The sequence below is a fragment of the Lepidothrix coronata genome, unplaced genomic scaffold, assembly GCF_001604755.1.
Source record: "Lepidothrix coronata isolate B3197 unplaced genomic scaffold, Lepidothrix_coronata-1.0 Scaffold22, whole genome shotgun sequence".
Classification (NCBI taxonomy): domain Eukaryota; kingdom Metazoa; phylum Chordata; class Aves; order Passeriformes; family Pipridae; genus Lepidothrix; species Lepidothrix coronata.
The window spans coordinates 118,437-140,900 of record NW_016690202.1 but is presented as its reverse complement, the minus strand read 5'-3'; the positions used below and the strand labels follow the sequence as shown (position 1 = coordinate 140,900).

Here is a 22,464-nt window from a genome sequence, read left to right as displayed (position 1 = left end):
AAAAAAAAAAAAAAAAAAAAAAAAAAAAAACCAAAAAAAAACCAAAAAAAAACCAAAAAACAACCAAAACAAAACCAACACATAAAGAGAAGGAATGTTCATTCCCACCAGAGAGATTTGGATAAACTACATTTCCCCTCCCTCCTCCAGTGCCTATAAGTCAGCAGTGTCATTCAACCAGTTTGAGTCTCTTTGCTTTGAGAGTTACAGCTATCATCAGAACCATGGGAGTACTTCAGCTTGAGGGATGAGAGATATTGTTCCCACGCCGTCTGCTTCCATCCTCTGCTACATTACAATCACTTCGCAAGTACCACAGGCATGAGAACATGTCAACTTACAGAGGAGGAAACTAAAATGCTACTTCATCAATTTAGAATTATGCCCTATTTAGTTATTCTTTAACATAAGGATACTACCCCACAACAAAAAGAATTATCAGAAAGGAATATGCCTCATCAGCTTCCAAACAATTCCACCACTTCAGGCCAAACTTCCCTAGGAAGTTCAAAGAATTTAGTTAACATTTCTGTTAACTGAAGCTGCCACAGCATCAATCAAGTTTTCTACAGTGATAGAAGCACTAGGAAAAAGTTTCTACAATGATAAAAATTAAGTTTCTTGACAATATAAAGTATCATTATCAAAATTCAGGTCAGTGGAGCAGTACTAATCCTCTACATCATTTTTTTAATCATCCTATCCTAATTCTGCATGAGTATCAAATTCCAAAGACTACTAAGAACAGTCAAAGAAATTGTATCTGCCTCATAAGAACACTGAATAACACCCTAACCTACTGTTACTCACCTAGGCCACACAGGGAGCATTCACTCCAAAGTTACCAATACTCTCACTATGCCTTCAGATCCTGAATGCAGACATAAGTGTAGGCAATAGTTTTCCTACACTAATAATGGTATTCCCAATGCCCATCTTATCTTGATTTATTTTAAAGTCAGAGCTGTGAAAGAAATGAGTTTAAACTTTTATTATATTCTTCTAAGAATGAAAATCAGACCATTAAAATCAGATTTGTACATCAGCACACACTCCTCAAGCAAAGAACCACCTCTTTTCAACTTGTTAATATTTTCTCATTAAATGTTAAAAACTCTGGATGAATAGGTGTCTGAATTAACATCTTAACTGACAGACAATGAATTCACAGTAAGCTGCTTTCTGTGATGGTGACCAGAAGGCAGCATTATAGGTAAATTTTCCTACATCCTTCAAAATGTCAGTCATTTTTCCAGTTTCTTCCTGCTTTCCATGTCTTTTTTAGCCTCTTTATCCCCCTACCATTTCCACACCTGTATATCTTTTAAGAAGTTGCAGAGGCTTTTGATCTAAGGCCAGAAAAGTCTACTACTATATTCCTGAGTCTTATTCCTTATTAATCACAGATTATAATTTTGTTCACTTATCCTCTAAGCAAAGTCCAACAACAAGCTAACAAAGCTTTATTCCCAGAAAGGCATCTAAACTTCAAGCAGTATAAACAATTACACATTGATTTCTTCTGGTCGTATAGTTTATTGCCAAACACCATTACTCCTTTGTTTCTCACATGGCCAATTTTACGAGCATGAAAAGTTTGTGGCCTCACTTTTGTAACGCTTCCCACTTTTCCCACTTTTTTCTTTTTAAACTATTGGCACAACAATTCTAGATGACATTTTAAGATAACCATCACTAACACCACACACAGACCCAAATATCACAGCAAACAAGAATAAGCCCTTATTTGGAGTCACTACTAACATAGTTAGTATAGTAAATATAAGTTTCCATAGTAAATAGAAGTTTCAGTTCTAGGCGTGAAGCATTACATTTAACCAAGCTTACTGACCTCAACTGTGTGGCTCCTACAGACCAAACAAAAATCTTAAAGAACAAGGCCTGCTCAGCTGACAACACAGGCTTAGAAAGTAATTTTAACAGCCCTAGATTCTTCATTATCACTGGTCCTAGTGAGCCTTTCAGTGTTCAGGCAAAGTCTCTCATGAAGGAAGAAGACCACATGGGAAGCCTGGAAAACAGAAGTATGGTACTTACGTGCAAAATAGGGATGTATTGCTTAGCTCCTACACGTAGTTGACCTCGACTGGTTTTGTACCATTGTCAGTATACAGAAGAGGATTATACCTTCATTCAGCTCCAATAAACTGCAATACCTCCTTTCAGTTCTAGATTACACTAGAATACATCCTGAAAGCTGGAAGATAACTGAGGCTAATGGAAAAAGACTTACTTGCTCAAAAAGTGAGTATGTTTGGAAGACAAGTTGGATATGCTCACAAGATCTTTTAATGTAGGTCAGTCTTCTATGAGAGATTTTTTTCCATTTTTCTTTAACTAATGACAGTTTGCATCATTAGCTGTGTTCTCAATTCTGAGAAATTGAAAGTTCTCCTTGGGAGGAGAGTTAACCCTGACCATCACCACATCTGTATTTTAACCACATCCAAGAATTAGCAAGACAAGCATAAGAATTAATAAAGCCATTAGTTTCAATCAGACAACTTAGGAAAGGTGTCAACATCCAGAACTCCATCAAGCAACTGAATCTACAGTTTTGTTTTAAACCCAAGTATGCCAAGACTATTTTGAAAAAATGATACAGACAAACAGAGACAAACAATGATAGAAACAAATCTATATTTGTGAAACAGAGTACCCAGTCATAGGCTTGTCAACATACTACAGTCCCACAGCTCTGGACCAGGTCTACTGCAACCTTTTGCTGTGTAAAAATATGAAGTATATAGGCACGTCTATGAAGATGGATGTTCATTTCCCGTTCTCTACTACTAAATTAGATCTACCTAGTGGATTAGAACTGCAGTTAAGTATTTGTTAAAAGGCAAATACAAAGAAATATGAATGCAAATACATATTCATGGGTAAGAAATTAATCAAATAAAATACATAAGAGAGAACAACTCTCCAGTATTAAAAGCTAGAAGCAATTGAAGCACAGAAAATCTGCTACCATTAATTGACAATTACAGTATTTCCTAGGAATAAAAACTTTCCATTTTAAAAAGATTTCCAGTGATTAGTCTTAGATGTTAAGCTAGTTGTAAGTCAAACAAGAATATGGTTTTCAACTCCATACAATGGTTTAGCATTCAAATAACGCCTTCAGTTCAGATTCAGTGTTTCTGAAATCCAGCTAACTATTTTGGGGAGATTTTAGAGACAGAGACAGGATTAGTTACTTTGGCAATTTCTATTATACCTTCTTTTCCTTCTCACAAGTGCCATCCTTGTACTTGTGCATTAATTTGCAGAGTATTAATTAGCTGCTCACACATAGGCATTGAAGACCTGAATCCCTGGACAGAAAGAATTAAAACTTAAAGGAACCCAAGATGCAGGTTCCTCTTGCTCTCTAGTAAGTTTACTTAAAAATAAATTCAGCTATACTCACTAGCTATACTTACTAGATAAAACTGAATACAGGCAATTAATGATTTGAAAAATTTCCTACTATTGTAAAATAAAACTCTTAAATAAAAGCATTTTTTAAATTATCTGATTTGACCAAGCACAACTGATACTGTCATTCACTTATCTAACCAATTAGTGTTTCTAAAGTATTTGTTTTATTTGTTCACAATCATTTACTATCTACACTGTAATTTTGCAGCTTCTCGAACAACAAATGGCTGTCTTGCATCTGGAGAATAAAACACACAAAAGGGTGTTGGTGTGCTGTTTGATAACATGCAATTACTGGTAGTTAAGTTCTAATTAGCATAATTAGTTTTGAAACAGTTCTCATAATAACTGTCAAAATTATGTCAATTTAGCTGAAGTTAATGGCATATTTAACACAGACACACTCATTTTCAGTATTATACTATTTAAAAGTAAGGAAGAGGCAAAGCCCTTTCTGAAGAGGTAGAACTGCCCTTCATAGACACTGCACATTTCTTAACATTGTTTCCTTTCTGCAATCCAACTTATAAACCATTACTTTACATAATTACCACCCTTCATTTTCCATAAGACCAGCTGTACAAATTAACACTCATGAAATGGCAATAAAAAACAAGTAAACTAAAGTACAGATGCTTGCAAACTCAGTCTTCTGTTGTTTGGGGAAAGGTAACAATATTCTGGCAGTTTGCAGGGGGATGTGTGGTTTGAAGGGGGAGGAAATCAAGAGGTAAATCCTGAAAAAAACTGAAGGAAACAGTATACTAAAAAGTAGCAAATGATTCCAGTCATACCTAGATGTCTTAGTTTGAGCCGCTCCCCCTGGGGCTGGAAGCTAGGGTGGTTGGTCCCAGGAGGGTTTCCTGCTGAGGGACCAATCGCAGCTGTTCTTTTTCGCTCCTGTGAAATTAGATATTCACAACAGCTGGAAGTTGTTGGCAGTTTTAGTTGTGTGTTTGTGTGTGAGAGCGAGAAGCTGGAGGGGTGGACGGGGGCCCCCGTAAACCCAGGGGGTGCCCCTGTGCCCTCATGGCCCTGTCTCGGCCAGGGCTGGAGGCAGCGCATAGGAGTGTGTGTGTGTTGTGTGTAGGAGAGAATCAGAGACATGAGGGGTGGCCGGGGGGGCCCCCGAACCCAGGGGTGCCCCTGGGCCTCCTCGGCCTTGATTCAGCCAGGGCGGTTTCCTCGCCAGTTCTCCCCCTCCACTGCACAGCAGAGGCGGACTCAGAGGCCAGCCAGGGGAGTTGCAACTATCTGTTTCCCTGTCAGGCATGCTCGTTACTGGAACCGAGCCAAGAGACGGGCCAGAGGGGCTTGGAGGTGCCATACATTAGGTTTGGATGTGGGCTACCAAAACTGAAAGCTGCAGCAGCTAAGGAAGAGTGAGAGAGCCAAACCAGCAGGTTTTTCTGGGTAAGAACTTTTTGATGAAAACTATTTGGGGTAAAAAAGGACTGAGCAGAGAACTAGAGGTTGCAGGCAACCTGGAGAGTGAGAAATGGAACATCTTACTCCCTAGGAGGAAATCTTCACGAAACCAGGGAGGAAGAACTCAGAGCTTACTCCCTGGACTTTTCATGAAGAAGATCCAGATGATGCAAGTTGTTTCCCTTGCAGCTCAGGATGAGACCTCAGCATGGAGCTGAGGGCTGGTGGGGGTGCACGAGAACCCCTTTCCCTCACTCTCCAATGAGAGAGAGACTTTTTTTCACTATCACCCGGAAGACTTCTCCTGAACTGGTGTGGGAGGGGCCAAGGGGTGGTAGGATTATTATTAATACTGTGTATTTGTTTGCTCTTTAGGTTCTATAGTATCTATTGTGTATAGTAATAAATTGTATATATTCCCTTCCCCCATACTGAGGTGTACCTATCTGAAAATTTCTCTTCGGTGTTAAGGTAAATTGTGGAGGGAAGCTTGGAGATTAGATTTTTGTGAGGGTAAAACCCCCACACTAGACAAAACATACCTTCACTGCTTAGCAGCAAAGGGCATAAGCCATTCACAAAGGCCACTTTATACTGCTTTTTTAGTTTTGATGTTACTAGAAACTACTTCCAAGTATTCAAAGATGTTCTATTATTATACTAAGTAAAAATTTAGTCATTTCATTGACATCTTTCACATTTACAAGAAGAAGCAGCATGCTTTTCAGAGTCTGATTTACTTCATACTGTATAGTCATCTTCCACAACAGAAAGAACACCCAACCTGAGCTCAACACTTGCCATAAAGCTGAAATCACACAACTAGTCTTGACTGAATTTAAAAGCCAAGTGTATTACAATGCAAATGTTTCATTTGAGGATCTTGTTTATTAAATAAATATTTCATAGAGCAAGTTACCATAAACTAGATATGAAATATGCTGTCTTAAAAAGCCCTCTGGACTGTGAGAAATCTTGCTTGTGGCATAAAGGTTTTTTAATTTATATAAAACAGGTAAACAAAACTAAAGCCTTCATGCTCATTAAAGTCGGAGATTACTTTTTTTAAATTAGGAAAAAAAAAACACATAGACAAACAAACAATAAATAAATAAAACCCTGAACAGGAATTTGACACTAAACCATGACAAAGCCAAAGAAAATTTACAGAAATTTTACCCAATTAATTTGGTCAAATTCTTTTCCTTTCATATACACATTTATCATCATTTATCATTGCTGTCGTGCTGGACTGTCCAACTGGACTTCTGAATATTGTTATATGTTTTTCTTTATGTTTTTCTAACTATTTAAAGGTGACTCATCTTTGGTTTGCTTTTCATTTTACATATTTTTTTTCTGTTTTTGTATATTTATATATATTCACCTTACACTAGGATTTTTCAAACCTTAGTCTCTGCTGTAGTCAATTTCAAGAGGGATTTTCACACAGAGTTCTTAGAGCGTTTCTCTTGCTGCTCTGCCAACTTTCCATAGAAAGCAGTACAGCCTTGTTCCCACTCTTGGTTGACTGTCTGACAGCATCACAGTCCTCCTCCCTAACTTTATCTTTCCCCAGACTGCCTGAATCCGACACGCCCCCTTCTTCCCCCTTCTCCGTACTTCAGGGGTCTTATCTTTCCCCAGGCTGCCTGAATCTGACATGTGTCTCCCCCCTTTCTGAATGAGGGACCCAGGGACAATGCAGCAGAGCACCTCCCTCCCTTTCTGAACCAGGGACCCAGGGACGGCACAGCGCCGCTCCAGACAGCGGAGCTTGCTCTGTCCGACGGAGACGGGGGTCTGCGTGCGGGCATTTGGAGAGAAGGCCTGGAAGCCTGTTTGTCTGGCTTCCCATCCTGGTCAGTCCTGACTGCTGGCCTCAACTTGCCTGCGAGCTGTCTTTTGTCTCCAGCCTGGACATGCTGTGCTTTCATCGGAGAGTCTCTGTGCTCGCTGGGAGAAAAGGAGGAGCTTTTTGGGGTGCCATCAACTGAGAACCACAAGAACTGCAGGCCCTGCACCTTCAGCGATCCAACAGCGCCCCCCGCAGGCCACGATTAGGGCTGCACTAAAGGACAGAGAAGTGTTCATTCAGACCTTTTTTTCCTAGGACCACTGTCTAGGTTTTTTTGTGTTCTGTTACTGGTTTTGCCAACATACATATATCTTTTAATTAAGGGTTGTTATTTCTTCTGTTTTTTCCACACTTCCTCAATTAAAGCCCCTTAATTTTGAATTTACAATTGCTGAGAGAGAGGAGTTTGGTCTATCTTATAACTCATCCTCTTTAGCAAACATTCCAGTCTCCTCAGACTGAGATGCCTAGATAGAAAAAGAGAAAGAGAGAAAAAGACTCCAACTCCCCCCTTAGATCCATTTCCTCAATAAACACACCCACTCTCTTACTTAAAATACACCGGTTTTGAGTCTTACCGGGATCCATGTATGTAGCTTAACATTGCTGCAGTCTGAAAGTTACTAGCCAGTCCTTCCATTGTTTCTCTTTGTTCCATGTCCGTCCATCCCAGGTTTCTTGCCGCAACAGACCCAAAACAGACACCAAGTCCCTGAACTGCCAAAAATAGGCAGGTGCACTTTTCAAGAACAATAGTACCTTCTCCTGGGGCCGATGGGCTTAGGTTTCCCGGGTTTCAGCACCAAAACTGTGGGAAACATCCCTCTCTTTAAATTTAGAAAGACGGCATAAACTTAGGGAACAAAGAAACAAGGAAGAATTTATTCAACGTGTTGGGTCTTTCTCACACCGAGTTTCCAGGGGAAAAGACCCCTTCAGTTTAAATTCCATATATTTTATAGTTTCACAAAATCCCACCCTTTTCAGGTAAGTTTTAATGTATTCATTTTTACCTAAAAGGGTTTCTTTTCTCTGAAAAGGGGCTTTCACTTTATCCCAACTGGCTGCAAGCCATCCCCTGTCAAAGGTGATGGATCTTCCTTTGTTCTTAGCCCAAAGCAAAGAAGAACCTTGTGTACAAAATGGCCCTAAAAGATTTGATTTTAAGAATTTTCTCATTTCCCTTATCCCGCCAAAAGAGACCCTGATACCCAACTTCAGGTCTTGGAACTTGGATATCTTACAACTTCACGATACGCCTATTTATATAAAAAAACTCCATATTTTTATTTCTCATATCAGCTTACTACAAGAGATTAACAAAATTGGCTTTATTTCCATTTATTTTGAACTATTCTCCAAAAATTATGCTAGCAGTAATGAAAACAGACAAATCACAACATTACATTAACAAATGGTATTTGTAAATACTTGTGGAGTGGCAGGGGGCTAGCAGAGAACAGGAAAATTACTCCTAAACTTTGGACACTGAATGAGGCAGCAACTCCGAGTCGCCTCCCAGACCACTTCAGCAGAAAATAAGCACTTTCAGAGGCCAATCCATCCTACTATGAAAGAGATGCCTGAAATCAGGCAAGAGGACTGTCAGCCTACAGTGCAAGGAGAGTAAGACAAACAATCTCTACCGCAGTTTCCCTACACTCCTGCAGAACTCAACACTGAGACACACACCAAATTGCCTTCCAGGAGCACGTATTACTCTCCACTAACTGCAGATAGGAAGAGACTGACCAAAACAACATGACCTGTGAAAACATCCTGAGAACCACTCCACACCTCAGCTTCCCATTTCTATTTAGTGTTGAAGATGTTCTGTATCATTTTCTAAATGTTTTTAATTCCTCATTAATACTCTCTGCAGACTCCCATTATCTGTGTCACCACCACAGAAACTGTTTGTTGTGGACAGCTCAAAATGCTCATACCAGAAATTGAAGAGTAACAAGACTATCACTTGGCTATCTCTGAATTAAAAGCCCACATCAAATCCAATACACTGCCCATTCATCTGAAAATTAGCCTTCCCTACACATCTTTAACCCAGTTATATGGGTCTACATGGAAACCGTATTTTTAATTTATAGTGAGTGAATCATGCATAGCTATTGAACTCCATCTAAAGCAACACCTGTGGTCCATTTTTAATCAACATTCTGTAAGTCACTTAAAAATCTATAGTTTCCGACAGAAAGGTTTTATATCTGCACCCCAGTAAGTGGTTTTGTTCTTACAAATTATTAACAGAAGAAGGGAAAATGTCTTTTGTACCCTGTTTGCAATTGCACTAAACACTAGCATGTGTCCTGACCTGTTGGCTCACCATTCTTGTCTATATTGGCACATAATCACTGCTCAGTCAGGTCCACATCAGCTGAGTATCAATCTCAGCAAGAATGATCACTCCTAGAAGAGGAACTAATATCATTTTTAACAAGTGAAACAATACACTTAAAATAATTTCAGCTCAGACTGTGAGCAGCTACAGAAAATTCTTCATACAAATCTCTTCTATGTAACTTTGTCCTAAATATAATTAAAAACTCCCCTTAGCAGAATGTAAGAATAGACCTGCCACATTCAACTCTGTCAAATCACAGCATCAAGGAAAGGAAAAAAAAAAAAAGCAAGGAAGAGGAGTGATCCCTAACTTATGGCCCCTTTTAAGCAAAGGCCAGAGTCTTTCAGAAACCTGACAGCAATTTATTTGTCAAAGAAGGCTTGAGAAGAGCTCTGGCTATGTGACATTAACATTAACCTCCTCAGGAGGCAAGTCTGATCAGCAGTTCCAGATAAGAAATAAATACTTCCGAGGAACCTGCATCTCCGCCCTGTGCACAAGCTGCTCAGATCTGCTTAGACGGCTCTTGCCTGTTTTTGCACCAGCATGAAAGAAACTGCAGTCAGGCACAGATAAAAGATGTGGAGGAACAGGAAGGAAGAAGTCTGTGGCAGACAGATATGCCAAAAAACTAGACGGGTGATGAGTGAAAGGTCCTTAAGGAAGCCTGGCTCACTGAATTTTTCATTAGTCCATTGTTTTATGACCATTTAAAATACTTTTTGTCAAAATGCTGCTGCATCTTCCTCTTCCTATAGTTTAAGCATCACACCAAAACAAAAGCACAATATTGATAGCAGCATGTCACCTAATAATTGTGCACACAGAAATAGAATCAAATAGCAACAGCACTTTTTAGACTTAGTTAATTTGGAAGAAATTATTTTTTATTTCCAAATACAAAAAAGAAGGAAAAAATGTACCGTTTTCATGCAATTTGAATTGATTTCTGAGCATTCACCTATTTTCTTTTTCATTTTAATTACACATAATCCAAATCTTTCCTTCAAAATGAACATTGTTTCTACTAATAGACTAGACAAAAAAATACACAGGATGACACTAGGGTTCAAAGCATACAAGATCCAATAGAATCAACTCTTTCTATTAAGTGTGGAGTCCAATAAATCATATCTGCCCCAAAGAGCCACAAACAGCACCACCACTAAGCAGAAACCAGGACTAGGTTTATAGGTGAAAATTTGTTGCCTTTGAAGTAAAATACTATTTCAGACAGATCACGGAGAAAACAGCCATCTACATATCAATGTGATAAGAAAAACTGTCTTGGTGCTATCTGTTCAGCATTGGCTGACCATAGCTGCCTTCAACCTGAATATTGCATTAAAAAAAATCTAAAACAAACCACAAAACAAGCTTCCCCCAGAAAGCAGACACGGATCAACAAGGTTTTAACAACCACCCCGAAGGCAGGAGGGGGGGAGGCAAAACGTTAATAATTCTTTTTCTTTTTTTATATAGCAATATAATATAATGGCCAGTCTTCGCGAGCGAAGATTTGGGAAAGGTCATTAACCCTTCGAGCCTGCGCAGTGGATTTTTTAGGTGAGACACAGCGTGCGCTGAACTGAGCCCACCCTTTAATCCTGAGGTTCATCTGCCGGGGCCAAGCAAGCTTGGACAGTGGCAGTGAGGTCCCCAGGACGTAGGTTTGTTTAGAGTGACCTTCTCTTAGATGGATGGCCTTACAGGGCTGACGAGTTCCATCTGCCCGGGGGGCTGGGAATCGAACCCGGGTCGCAGCGGTGAGAGTGCAGCACCCTAACCACTAGACCACCAGGGGCCCCCATATAGCAAGAAATATATTAAAGTAACTCTTTGAAGAAAAGTATAGGCTAGTACACAGAGTCCCACATTCAATTTCAACACTTCTTAAGATATTAACATGCAGAAGCACAAAGCAGCAAAATGGATGCTTGAAAACAAAAAGCTGGAAGTTCAAGTGTATGACACATCTCTTCCCCTTTCTCTCTTATCATTTTATCCAAAATTTTTAATTAAGCTCATGCTTCATACACCTATGTCCTCCTAAGGACAGAGTACTGCAGGAAGTGGAAAGACATTGATAGAAAAGAATGTTCAGGAGAAAGCAATAGAAGACAGCTGTCCTGTTTAAAATAGGAAACCATTTATATGCAAACACCTATATTAATGAAACATTCAGCTCAGACTTTACGTAGAATCCAGTAACCCAATTCAGAGTTACTGCTACCATAAATGTTACTCAGCTGCACTCAACATACTAAGTAATGTTATATGCATACATGCATTAGATATTTTAAAAATGCTGCTTAAGGAGGAGAGGTTGGTCTGGAAATAAACTTCTGCTTTGATATCCATTCCCCCACTAATAGATACAGAGATATTTTTTTTTTTGGTACATTTCTAGCTTTGAAAAGAATTACTCACCAAACTAGCAGTAAGTGAAGGTGCTGACTGTCCAAGTGTTTGGTAGCGCATGCGAACAAGATTTGAGGTTTCTATAGGTTGCCACAGCTGCTGTCCAGTTGCACTGGGAAGCAAATACTTGCCTGTCAAGTTAAGAAAGAGTGAGTTAAAAAGAGGAGACATTTCAGATGAGGCAATGCAATGGACAAAATTTACTATAATGCTCTTGCCACCCTAAAACACTACAGCCCTGATCACAGGTGATTTCATCAGAACAGAATTCCTACTACTCACTTCCTAGTCCTTCACATCACCCTTCCACAAGCTACAATTTCATAGGCAAATTCATGTCTTCAGTATTCTCACAACTGTACCTTTTCCTACATAGAAGCACAATTAAAGATACAAGAGATACAAATATCCAGAATGGTGGTTCTGAACCAAAGAAACCTAAATTCTGAAAGCTAGTTAAACAAAAAGTAAAAAAAAATAATAAATAAAAATATGCCTCTATCTACCCCTTTAAGGAATAATGTTCTATGACTAAGGGACAAAGTGAGGTTTATTGGAATAAGACACTTATTATGTGGATAACAATTACACCACTACGTGAGCGAGGACTATTCTGCTTCTCTTCCAAAATTCCTTACAATCTACCCAATAGATATCACTCAATTCCCAAGAAAGTATCTTTACCCAGTGTCCCAAATTAGCGGAGATCACCAAGGTCCAGGCCAGCTATTCCTCAGGATTGCTCACATGGGGCTCTCAGGGAGCAGTGGATGTAACCCCCCCCCCCAGGTGCTGCCTGTGCTCACTACTTACTGTGGGAAGGAAAGCTCAGGCCACAGAAGGCCAGATCCCCAGTCAGAGCACTGCCACTCAGTATGGACCGTGTCCCCACAGGTACTAATTAGGCAGACCACATCTCCAGCTCATGAAGCCCCTGAGCTACCAACAAGCAGCAAGAATATTCAGGGAATTATATTAAGAGGACAAGCACATTCTGCTTACTTTCAGCCACTGTCAAGAAACAGGACAAGAGGCTGTATACTGTCTTGGCAATATGTCCACCTTAAATTCTTAGTTATCTCTGAAAACAATGCAAAACTGAGACAATCACACTACTAAACCAACTGACTTTTCTTAGAAGACCAACAAGGTGATTCAAAGCAACAATTCAATAGACTTTCTATTTTTAATCAAATTTAGGTTCAAAAACACAATGCAAGGTTTTGACTGAACAGATCAAATGAAAAACATCACCAGGCCACATGGCCTAAACATTTGTTTCTTGAAATCACTAATTCCCACCTCATTAATCTTGTCACCTCAGACAACTATGGAGTGGGTATGTGTGTAACCATTGACAAAGGATTTGTACTCTGATAGAGAAGTACAGGTTTGCCAGGAAATCAAGATGCCTCAGCTCTGTAACCTTATTTTTAACAGTAGATCTACAGAGAGTTGCTGAGATCTCTGGAAGTGATTGTCTTGGGAGCTAGAGAGTTCCCAACAGCAGCCCACGACAGTCTTTAACACTTCCCAATAAGTCTTCAAAATGTGCTATTGTTCTTTGTTAAACTGGAAAGCAGAACCCATAAACATTTTTTCATCCAATTTGCTAACAGCCTGCCCAAGACTAGAAGAAAACCATACAATAAAGCTGTGGTTTCTTACCCAATTATCTAGGATAACATTTCCAAGAACTGGAAAACCTGAATTAATTTCCCATCTGCTCTCTCTGCCTGTTTCTATCAAATTCAGGTTCCCTTTCTATATAGGCTTCCATCATCCTCAACTAAAAGGATGCCATAAAAAGCTTAACACACCGATTGCAACAAACACATCTTTGATATTCCACTAATGTCAATCCTGAAATATACCAGTATGACATATACAGTCAGAGAGAGATTTATATCTATGACCTCAAAAGATTAATTCCTTCTCCTCTGGACAGCAAAAAGAGAATTAAAAAGTGCATGCAAAAAACTAAGTTGTACAAACTTTCCATTTAAATGGGTGTGTTTTATTTCTTTAATGTTTTCCACATTGAAAAATATCCTGGGATAAAACCAGACATTTCCTAGTGCTAGTTTTCCTGATCACAAAAATCTCTCAGGCTAAAATGCAAACTACAAACACTGTAACAAAACTGCAAGAAGGTTTCCAGAATTCCAGCACCACGAAGACAGCTCCAAACAAGCCATCACCAAAATGCTTCAGCAACACCTATTTTGTCTAGTAGACATATATTACACAAAACTCTCTTAGAAACTCTGTATTAACCCACTCTAGAAGCCAGTATGCTAAACAATTTTCAGCTTCAGAACTGTAGCACAATTTTAGGGCATCATCACAGAAATCAATACTTCAAAAGAAGTAAGATGCTTAGAACAACAGAGAATTTTAAGGAAAAAAAATTTGTTTTTTAATCAAGTTTTTCTAAAACTGGGGAACATCATCACTCTTTGGTTAAATAATGTACTTCTTCATAGAACGTTGCAGTTTAGGAATGGTATTGTACTCCCACTAAAAAGAAAACCACAAGTCACTCCCCTCCCTCTTCAGTAGGAGATACACAAGGCAGAAATCGCAGTCTGAGACAAGAATTTACTGAAAACAGCAATAAGAAAATTAACAGTAACAGCAACAATACTAATAGCAAAAATGTACAAAGAGAGTGTGATTTACATGCAAGAATTCTCACCAAGCCCAGGACAATGAAAAACAATTGCAGACAGACCCTCCACTTGCCATGCCTTCCCCATGACTGAAAAGGAACTCTTTTTTTCCTCAGAATTGAGAGAAAGAGTCCCTTTCCACAACACCCTGGCAATGATGTAAGATGGTATTGAATAACATTCGGGTCTTGGCCACACCCACTCAGCACTGCAAACTGCAGCCTAGAACTCCTGTGCTACAGCAATTCCATGGGCTCAGCCTCCCTGGGCAGTTGGGACTACACGTGTGTCACTATGCCCAGCTACTGTAAAAAAAAAAATTAACTCTGTCCTGGCTGGAACTAGGACACGGGGGTTTAAAACTAGTCTCAAAATCCATTGTCAGACACTAGGCCTTTCCCAGACTGCATTAATTTTCATTTCAGATGAATCCCACTGAGCTTCCCAAGAAAAAAAGGCAATCATTTGTATTTTGTCCACACACTAAGACAGTTTTGTTTAAGTTTTGATCCCAAGCCAAAAAGATTTAAATAACAAGACAGTTTAGTCTAGAAGGAGAAAGGTACGTGAGAAGTGCTGTTATTAATGCTTGTACTTCCTTGTTGTTTTAAATGTGCACCAGATCAAAAACATGAAGAGCCAATATTGTGATTCCTATTCACATCAGTCCCTCAGCATTCTGTACCTTATCAAGTGTAGGGCATCTCTAACAGCCACCTTTACTATTTGTCCTTTACAGTAATCTGTATTTTACTCAGTTTTTATCTTGCTCAAATATCTGAAAGAAAGGCTAAGATATCTTGGTCCAGAGGCTAGAGGAGAGGCAATCCTGCTGTTTATGACAAAATCTTGTACTAAGCCCTTCCTTCAACTGTAAGATTTTGCCTGACTGACAGGAAAGCAGAGTAGAATAACTCAGCGTCAAGGTCAGTGTCGCCACTGTAAGAATTAACTTAATATATCATTATTTTTCTTGCATGATTAACATCTAGAAATATTTAAAATAATGTTAGGGGGCCTGTTGAAGAGCTAATTAGGCAGTAAACACAATCAAAACTGCCAAGGAAATCATGAGCGTGTGTGATGCTGAAATGACCTCTCACTTCTTTACCACAAACAGGAGCCTTTAAACTACAGCAGTTTTCACAACATACTGAAATTAAGGCAAGCAGACAGTCTAGAACTCCAATTCTTCTTTTCAAAGTACACAGGCTATTAAACACAGAAACAGCATATAATAAGTATGTTTTCTACAGAAGCAAAAATAGCCTTGGCTTAGACAAAATGATCGTAACAGATAAATGTCTTATCTGGGAATAACGCTAATCTTTATGCAGAGAGATACTAGCAGGAGAACAGCCAGCTGGAACAAAATATCTGGAAAATAACAACAGTACTTTTAATACTGTGCTTCTCAAAAAAAGAAAAGTTGGGCATACTTTACAGGACTGCAATAAAAATGGTTTTTCATTTTCAAAATCGAACATCAATATTTTCTACAGAAAAAAACTTCTTCCTGTCCTAGTTAGGACAGCTGAGACCAGTTCATCATGGTATGGGTGTAACCCAAAACTGTGTATTCTATAGCCTTCCATGCCATTTCCCAGAAACTGTTATCAATAGAGCATTTACACCCTCTGCCCAGAGCAGCCTGACTCCTCAGGCTATAAACTAGGCATTAAGAGGCCTGTGAGATAGGAAGATGCTCCTGTCCTCATACCCTTTTATGGAATTCCCCGCTCTGAGGGAAGGACTGACCATTCGGACCAAGGGTTGGACTCGATGATCTCGGAGGTCTTTTCCAACCCAATCGATTCTATGATTCTATGATTCTATGATTCTATGATTCCTGCCTGAACTGGAGAATATATAAACTTGGAGTTTTAGAACCTTTTTTCCACTCGTGGGATCCAGAGGAAGACTGCAGCTCACCGCTCTCAACCGGACTGAGACCACCACCCTCAACTGGACTGCAATCACCACTTTTGACCAGACTGCAACAGCCCTCTCATCAACAGGTTTTCCCCTCTCCTTTTCCTTTGGACTCAGGGGGCCCAAAGAACACCACTCTGTTCATGCCCCAGGGTGCTGGGTTATCCATTTGGGTTTTGTGGGTTAAAACCAATTGTTTGTCTGTATAATTGTACTTATTGTATTATTTTATTAAATTGTTATTCTGATTTATAATCTCTCTTTTGAGTTGAGTTCATTTCCCCTGCTGGTTTACCTTTAAACCAGCTGCTGGTTTACCTTTAAACACTTCCAAAATTCAGTTTGCTTTTCTGAAGGGATTAGGGTACCACTGAACTAAACTACCATACAATGAAACAATCCCTGTCCACAGTTAGCTAGTCAGCAACTCTCCCTGGATTCTTCCATTAAAAAAAAAAAAATTCCCTCAGACTATCCACTTCTCCTTTCCTGCCATTATAGTACTCCTTTTTTCCTGCTACAGTTTCACCATAGTTGTATGCATTTACCCCTTTATTTTTAATAACCCCTTGAATTTACACAAATCCACACCTTCCCTTGTTGTTAAGTGATTTAAATATCAGCATTACACATAAAACCTGAGCTCAAATGCATTATTGATTTTCACACTGGATTCATTTCTGCCTTCAAGATTAATGCTCCAAGCAGCTATTTTCCTTTTTGAGTGAACTGACTTGTGAGGGACAGAGAGGAAGGCTTCAACTTCACTTCATCCCCTCCATCTGAATTAAGATACTTAATTCAGTATTTTGGCCCATATACAGCACATAATACTGCCAGCATCCAGACCATTGCCACACTGTTAGTAATTTTCATACTACTCTCATCAGGTATTGATACAGATGAGTAATATCCTGATACAGGTTCCTTACTGCTGCCCTCTTCAATCCCAAAATAGTCTTGGCTTCCTCCCCCGCTTCCTCTGCAGAGGCTTTGCTGGTATCTTTACCACCCTTCCTGTAGCCTGAAACTACCAAGATAGCCTAAAGTCTGTAATCAATGCCATCTCTTTCCATATCTGAATGCAATCCTTGTTAGTCCAGCACATTTATCAAAATGTACTTCAATGAAAGGTAACTTAAGTTCATTACATAGCGGTAATAAATTAGCATTACTTAATAGTATTACCTCATTGTTGGTGAACACAGGTAATACATCACTGCAGTTCAGTGTCATCTTCCCCTTGAACTTGTCTCTCCTATGTCTAGCTTTCTTTGCACTGGATATTTGCAGAAGGTCCAAGTGGAATCTTTGTTACTTCCTACTTCTACTGCATTCAGTGTGTGCATATTCGTTGTATGCTATACATATAAGGCCAAAAGAGACTAAAACCCACATACAATTCCTCAAATATCAGTCAAAAAAGGCAGGCTTTGCTTTATTCTAAATTGAAAAATCTTTCCTACTGCTGAGGTATTACTCTCCTTCCTCTGTCCCTCTCAAATATCAATAGGATGGCTGAGAATTACTAAATGAGCTTAAGTCTAATACCTAGAAATCTTCCATTTGCAGTTAAAATTTAAAAATAACTTTGTCTCAAATGTTCAGCACCCTGATAATTAAACAATTAAATATGACTGAGAAAATCTTCTGGCATCTAAGCAAGGTTTTGCCTTTACAGAAGTAAAGCAAATAATTCACATTAGCTGTAATTGGAAAGTAAAAGAGGAGTGGATGAATTTAAAATCATCACTAGGAAACTTTTCAATATTTTCCCTTAGTATATTGTGGCTGCATCAAACCACTTAAATTTCAAATGACTACCAGTATGCAAAAAAAAAAAAAAAAAAGGGTTACCATTTTATTAATGCCTCATTTATTGCCCAGAACTTAAAGAAAATGAGCATGTTTTGCATATTACTCAGCTACACATGGTTGAAGCTAATAAACAATGTGAATTTCCCAGTCTGATGCAGGAAGTGAAATTTTTCTTTCAACCAGTCTATCCCCTAAACATAATACTATTCAGGTAAGACTGTAGTTATATAATTGACTAAAATATAATTTCTTTTGTTACTGTACAAGAAGCCTTTGCAAAAAAATTCTATTGTGCTCACAGTAGTTTTTTCACTTTTTGATGTACTACAAAATCTCCCAAAATGCTCCATTTTGGTTTCACTTTCTAAAATTAGACTAAGAAGTGGTGCTCTCAGGCATGTGGTGTGATTCTTGGGGTTGTCCTGTGCAGGACCAAGAGCTGGACTTGATGATCCTCATGGACTCCTTCCAACACCAGATATTCTGTGATTCTTTGATTCTCTCTGGCCATGCATTAAATAAATGTGGCCCACTAAAGGCAAAAATTTGGGGTGAGATTCTGAACGTAAAAAAAATGGCAGCAGTAGATCTATCTTAAAATTTCATCAATATCAGTGGAACTGGAACTGGAAAAGGGCACATCCAGTTTTGGACCACAAATTATTAGGATGCAGTAGTATCCAAAAATACATATATATAAAAAGAAAATCAAGCTTCCATTAACTGCAATGGGATTCAGAATCAAGATTGTTTGTAAGTCAATTACCAAGAATAAGTCATCACATACAGTTAGATTTTATCCCAGAAACAAATACCATTTTCACACTTGGAACAAAATTTCTCTCACTGAAAGTCACGTAAAAGACAATACAGAATTTTGCTGATACGAAAATTACTCAGAGTTCCTTTGTGTCTCAGTTTAACAAGATTACAACTTAAAAAATAAGAAACTTCACGTGGAAGTGCAGAAAAGAACAGCTCTTTATTAACAAAATCCGAATAAACAACAAATGATGCAATCAAAACTTTCAGAAGAAATAAAACAAAGTCCCAATTTCCCAGGTGTGGGGGGGAGAAACCCGCAGCAACCCGGGGAAGTGGTGGGGGAAAGGAGAGGAAGAGCGGGAAAAGGCTGAAGGCAAAACTGTCCCAACAGCTCCACAGCTGCGCAGCCACGTGTGCTTTCAGCGGCCAGCAGCCAAGGGCTTTGCAGCCAGCAATGAGAGAGTCCTTTTTGCCACAGGTACAGTCTCGAAAGCAGAATACTTCGCTCTGAGATGGGTCAGTCTCTCCCCCCACGAGGTGTCCCGTGGGGAAAAAAACTTCCGCTCAGGAAAAAAAAAAAAAAAAATAGGAGGCGGCCGAAACCGGGCCCAAAAAACTCCGCACAAAAAAACACTCCCGAGGTGTGCCCCCGGTCCCGCGCTTCCAGGGTATCTCCCCCATCCCCCTTCGCTGCCCAGCACGTGCGGCTTCGCTCTGCCGGCTCCCCTCATCCCAGAAGAAACAACTAGGGGCGGGGGGCAGGGACGACACTGGGGAAAAAATTCCAGCATCTCTTTTCAAGCCTATGACACTTTGCTAACAGCTATTCACTGAAGTTACATTTCTAGTTTGACTATTTGCAATCTATTATTGAAGTACTGCTACAGCAATAAAATATTTGAAAGGCACTTGGGATCACCTGCAAATCTCTCTAGTTTCAATTAGATTTGGAGGGTAAGGATGGGGGGGGGGGTCAGTTTTGTTTGTTTGCTTGGGTTTTGTTGTTTTTTTTTTTAGTTTTCCATACCAAAAATATCTGATACAATAGCAGTGTAAGCCAACCAGTGATACTGATAACTACATGATAAAAACACCCTACAGCCTGAAGTTATCATTCATGACTCTGCTTCCCTACCTCCCAATTCTACTGAAATACAACTCAGCAAAATAATTAGTTGCAGATATTTATCAGTGAGCTCAGAGACAGAATATTCTGCAGCTTCCTTTCCTTTATCTTACCAACAAACAGATCCTTTTCCCATACTTCTCACATGTAGCTGCAAAACTTCTAAACTGCTGGTCCATTCTACAACACAACCCTAAGACACAGATATTACTGCTTCCCTTTCACCCTTTTTTCCAGTTTACATCTGTTCTACAGCAATCTGAAGGTCTAGTTCTGAAACTCAGATAAGAAGTAGAAAAAACCCAGAAATTTAAGATTCACACACGATGCTACCAAAAGCACATTAAACTACATCTAAGTGATAGTGAGACAGAGTTCCTCCTGATATACAGTCAATTTTGCTAAAACAAGAATCCTGCACACTAAGAGCTCAGAGACAGCTGTTATCTGCAACTCTAAATACTGAAAGACATGCTACAAAGCCGTGCCTGGAACACACATGGTCTAATTTTGAAGACCTAAAAAAATTCACTGTTGCTCAGTTCAAACATTATGCAAACAACTACTACAGCCAGTGGCCAATACTCTTGGCTCTCAACTCTACACCATCTCAACATTTGTTTTTTTGCTACTTGCTCAATAGAATTTATGATAAGAAACAAATGTCTTCCATTGCACTGAGGAAAATGCCCAGGAATTCCTAATTGACATTAAGAAAGACAAGCATGATCCCTATTTTTGTTTCATGTACATGTTGCTAATCCACATAATCGAAGAAATTATTTGTCACTTTATGCTTACAGTCATTTTTCAAAAGGGGAAGCTTCCTAATAAAAAAGCCCGGTCCTGTTTTCACTGGAAAATATCTATGAACTTTTTCACTCAAGCCTTTGACCTCCATTTTAAGGATTAAGCACAGGACTGTTTTTCTCTTCAAACATTTCTCAATCTGTACATTCAATTAAAGTTAAAGCAACCAACTTGAAGAAAGCAAGTACGTGGTTAGATCATTTGCTTTACAACACCACTAGAGAAAGACCATAGGAAAAAAACAGGAAGACTTAAGTCTCTAGTAATAAAGATCATGTGTTCTTGATGTGAAATTATGATTTATTTATAAATATGCTGCAGTCAGGTACGAGCAACAATAGGACTGCAGCGTCACAGTGCTCAGATTTAGTTAATCAGATGATTAAATCTAACTATTTAACTAAGTTCTTCTTTCATCTGTGCTTCTACAGTTACAGTGCTAACCATACTTAAGCCAGCTAATTCAACAGCTCTAAGGGTATTTCTTAAGGAGCTACAACTCAAACTTCAGAAATTTAATATGCAGATTAATTTTTTCCACTTCTAATTCTTCCACTATGATAAATGACTCTTAACAACTTTCCAGCTGCTTTTTTAAGTGTCCCAAAGAGGGTTAAATTCTATTTCTTCCTCCTTCAAAACAGGCAGCTTGCAAACATATCTGCTAATTAGGCACTCTAGAGTTTGCTTTGATCTCAACAACAATCAATTTCTCATGTTCTGATGATACAAGCACAATTAAGCAGCAATCGAGGAGTTAAAGGCAAAATAATGAGACAGGAATACAATATCTTCTGTTCTCGTCTCAGACTATTACATGATGCAGACTCCAGACACGTCAAAGAATATGGAAATTATCTTGCTAGGCGCACAGGGAAGTAAAAATCAACTCAACTATGCAGGCTGACTGAAGTCTTAAATGATGAAGGTAACTGACAATGACAAATATAACTTAATGTCATCTCAAGTACCAGTGCACCATGAACCAGCTAAAAACGCATATTTCATAGCAGAATATATTCACTTCATCTGTAGAAGACAGCTTTGTACTGAATGCCTAAAAAACAAAACAAAGCAAAACAACAACAAAAAAACCCGAAACACATTTCCTCAGACATGTAATTATACATGAGATTGCTTCTATCTCTTTCAATTAATTCTGGAGTAAGTGTAACACGTGATATGGTGCTTTAAGGAAATGTTTGAGGAAGGCAGTGAAAAGACTCCCAGATATGCTCTGGGTAGGCAGCGCTACTGAATGAAGCGTAATTTGCTTGTGATCATGCACACCTGGCTGTCGAAAATTCCCACCTTTGTACCCAGGAACCAAGTGGTGTTCACACCAGTACTAGGCTGTTACTCTCCCTCCTCTGCTGTCAGGGAGAGCCCTCAGGCAGCTGCAGCTGAAAAGGCTTTCTAAACTGAGTACATCATGTCTTCTCATGCATCACAATGAAACCAATTTTGAAACATACTACTGCTCTGTGAGGGAAAGAAAATGCAAGATGTAAAATTCCTTACAAAAAGGCGCACCTGATAGCGCTGGCAGTCATCCTTTCCCCCATATCCTACAGCATCCCAGTTTCTGGGGCTGAGGACAGTACAACAGAGTCCACCAAGCTATATCCCCAGAGACAGCTATGAAATTACAGGGGTTTTTATGGGGTGGCACATGTATAATCAATTAGTAGCACAGCTGGAAGAAATTCTGATCACGTACGCAGGAAATATTTCCATTTATCTACACCAACTGGCCATCATTAATAGAAATAATCTTTTTTAAATGTTGCCATTGAACTAATCACATCACAGTTACGATAAACAATTG

At 39.1% G+C, this 22,464-nt stretch overlaps 1 protein-coding gene across 1 annotated transcript in view; it reads right to left on the bottom strand.

Annotated features, from left to right (window-relative positions):
- MAST4 (microtubule associated serine/threonine kinase family member 4) overlaps positions 1-22,464 on the bottom strand; it is a 296,129-nt gene that overhangs the window by 203,324 nt on the left and 70,341 nt on the right. The window contains exon 3 of the mRNA XM_017808069.1: positions 11,523-11,644. Coding sequence (XP_017663558.1) covers positions 11,523-11,644 — 122 coding nt within the window. The remainder of the gene's footprint in view (positions 1-11,522; positions 11,645-22,464) is intronic.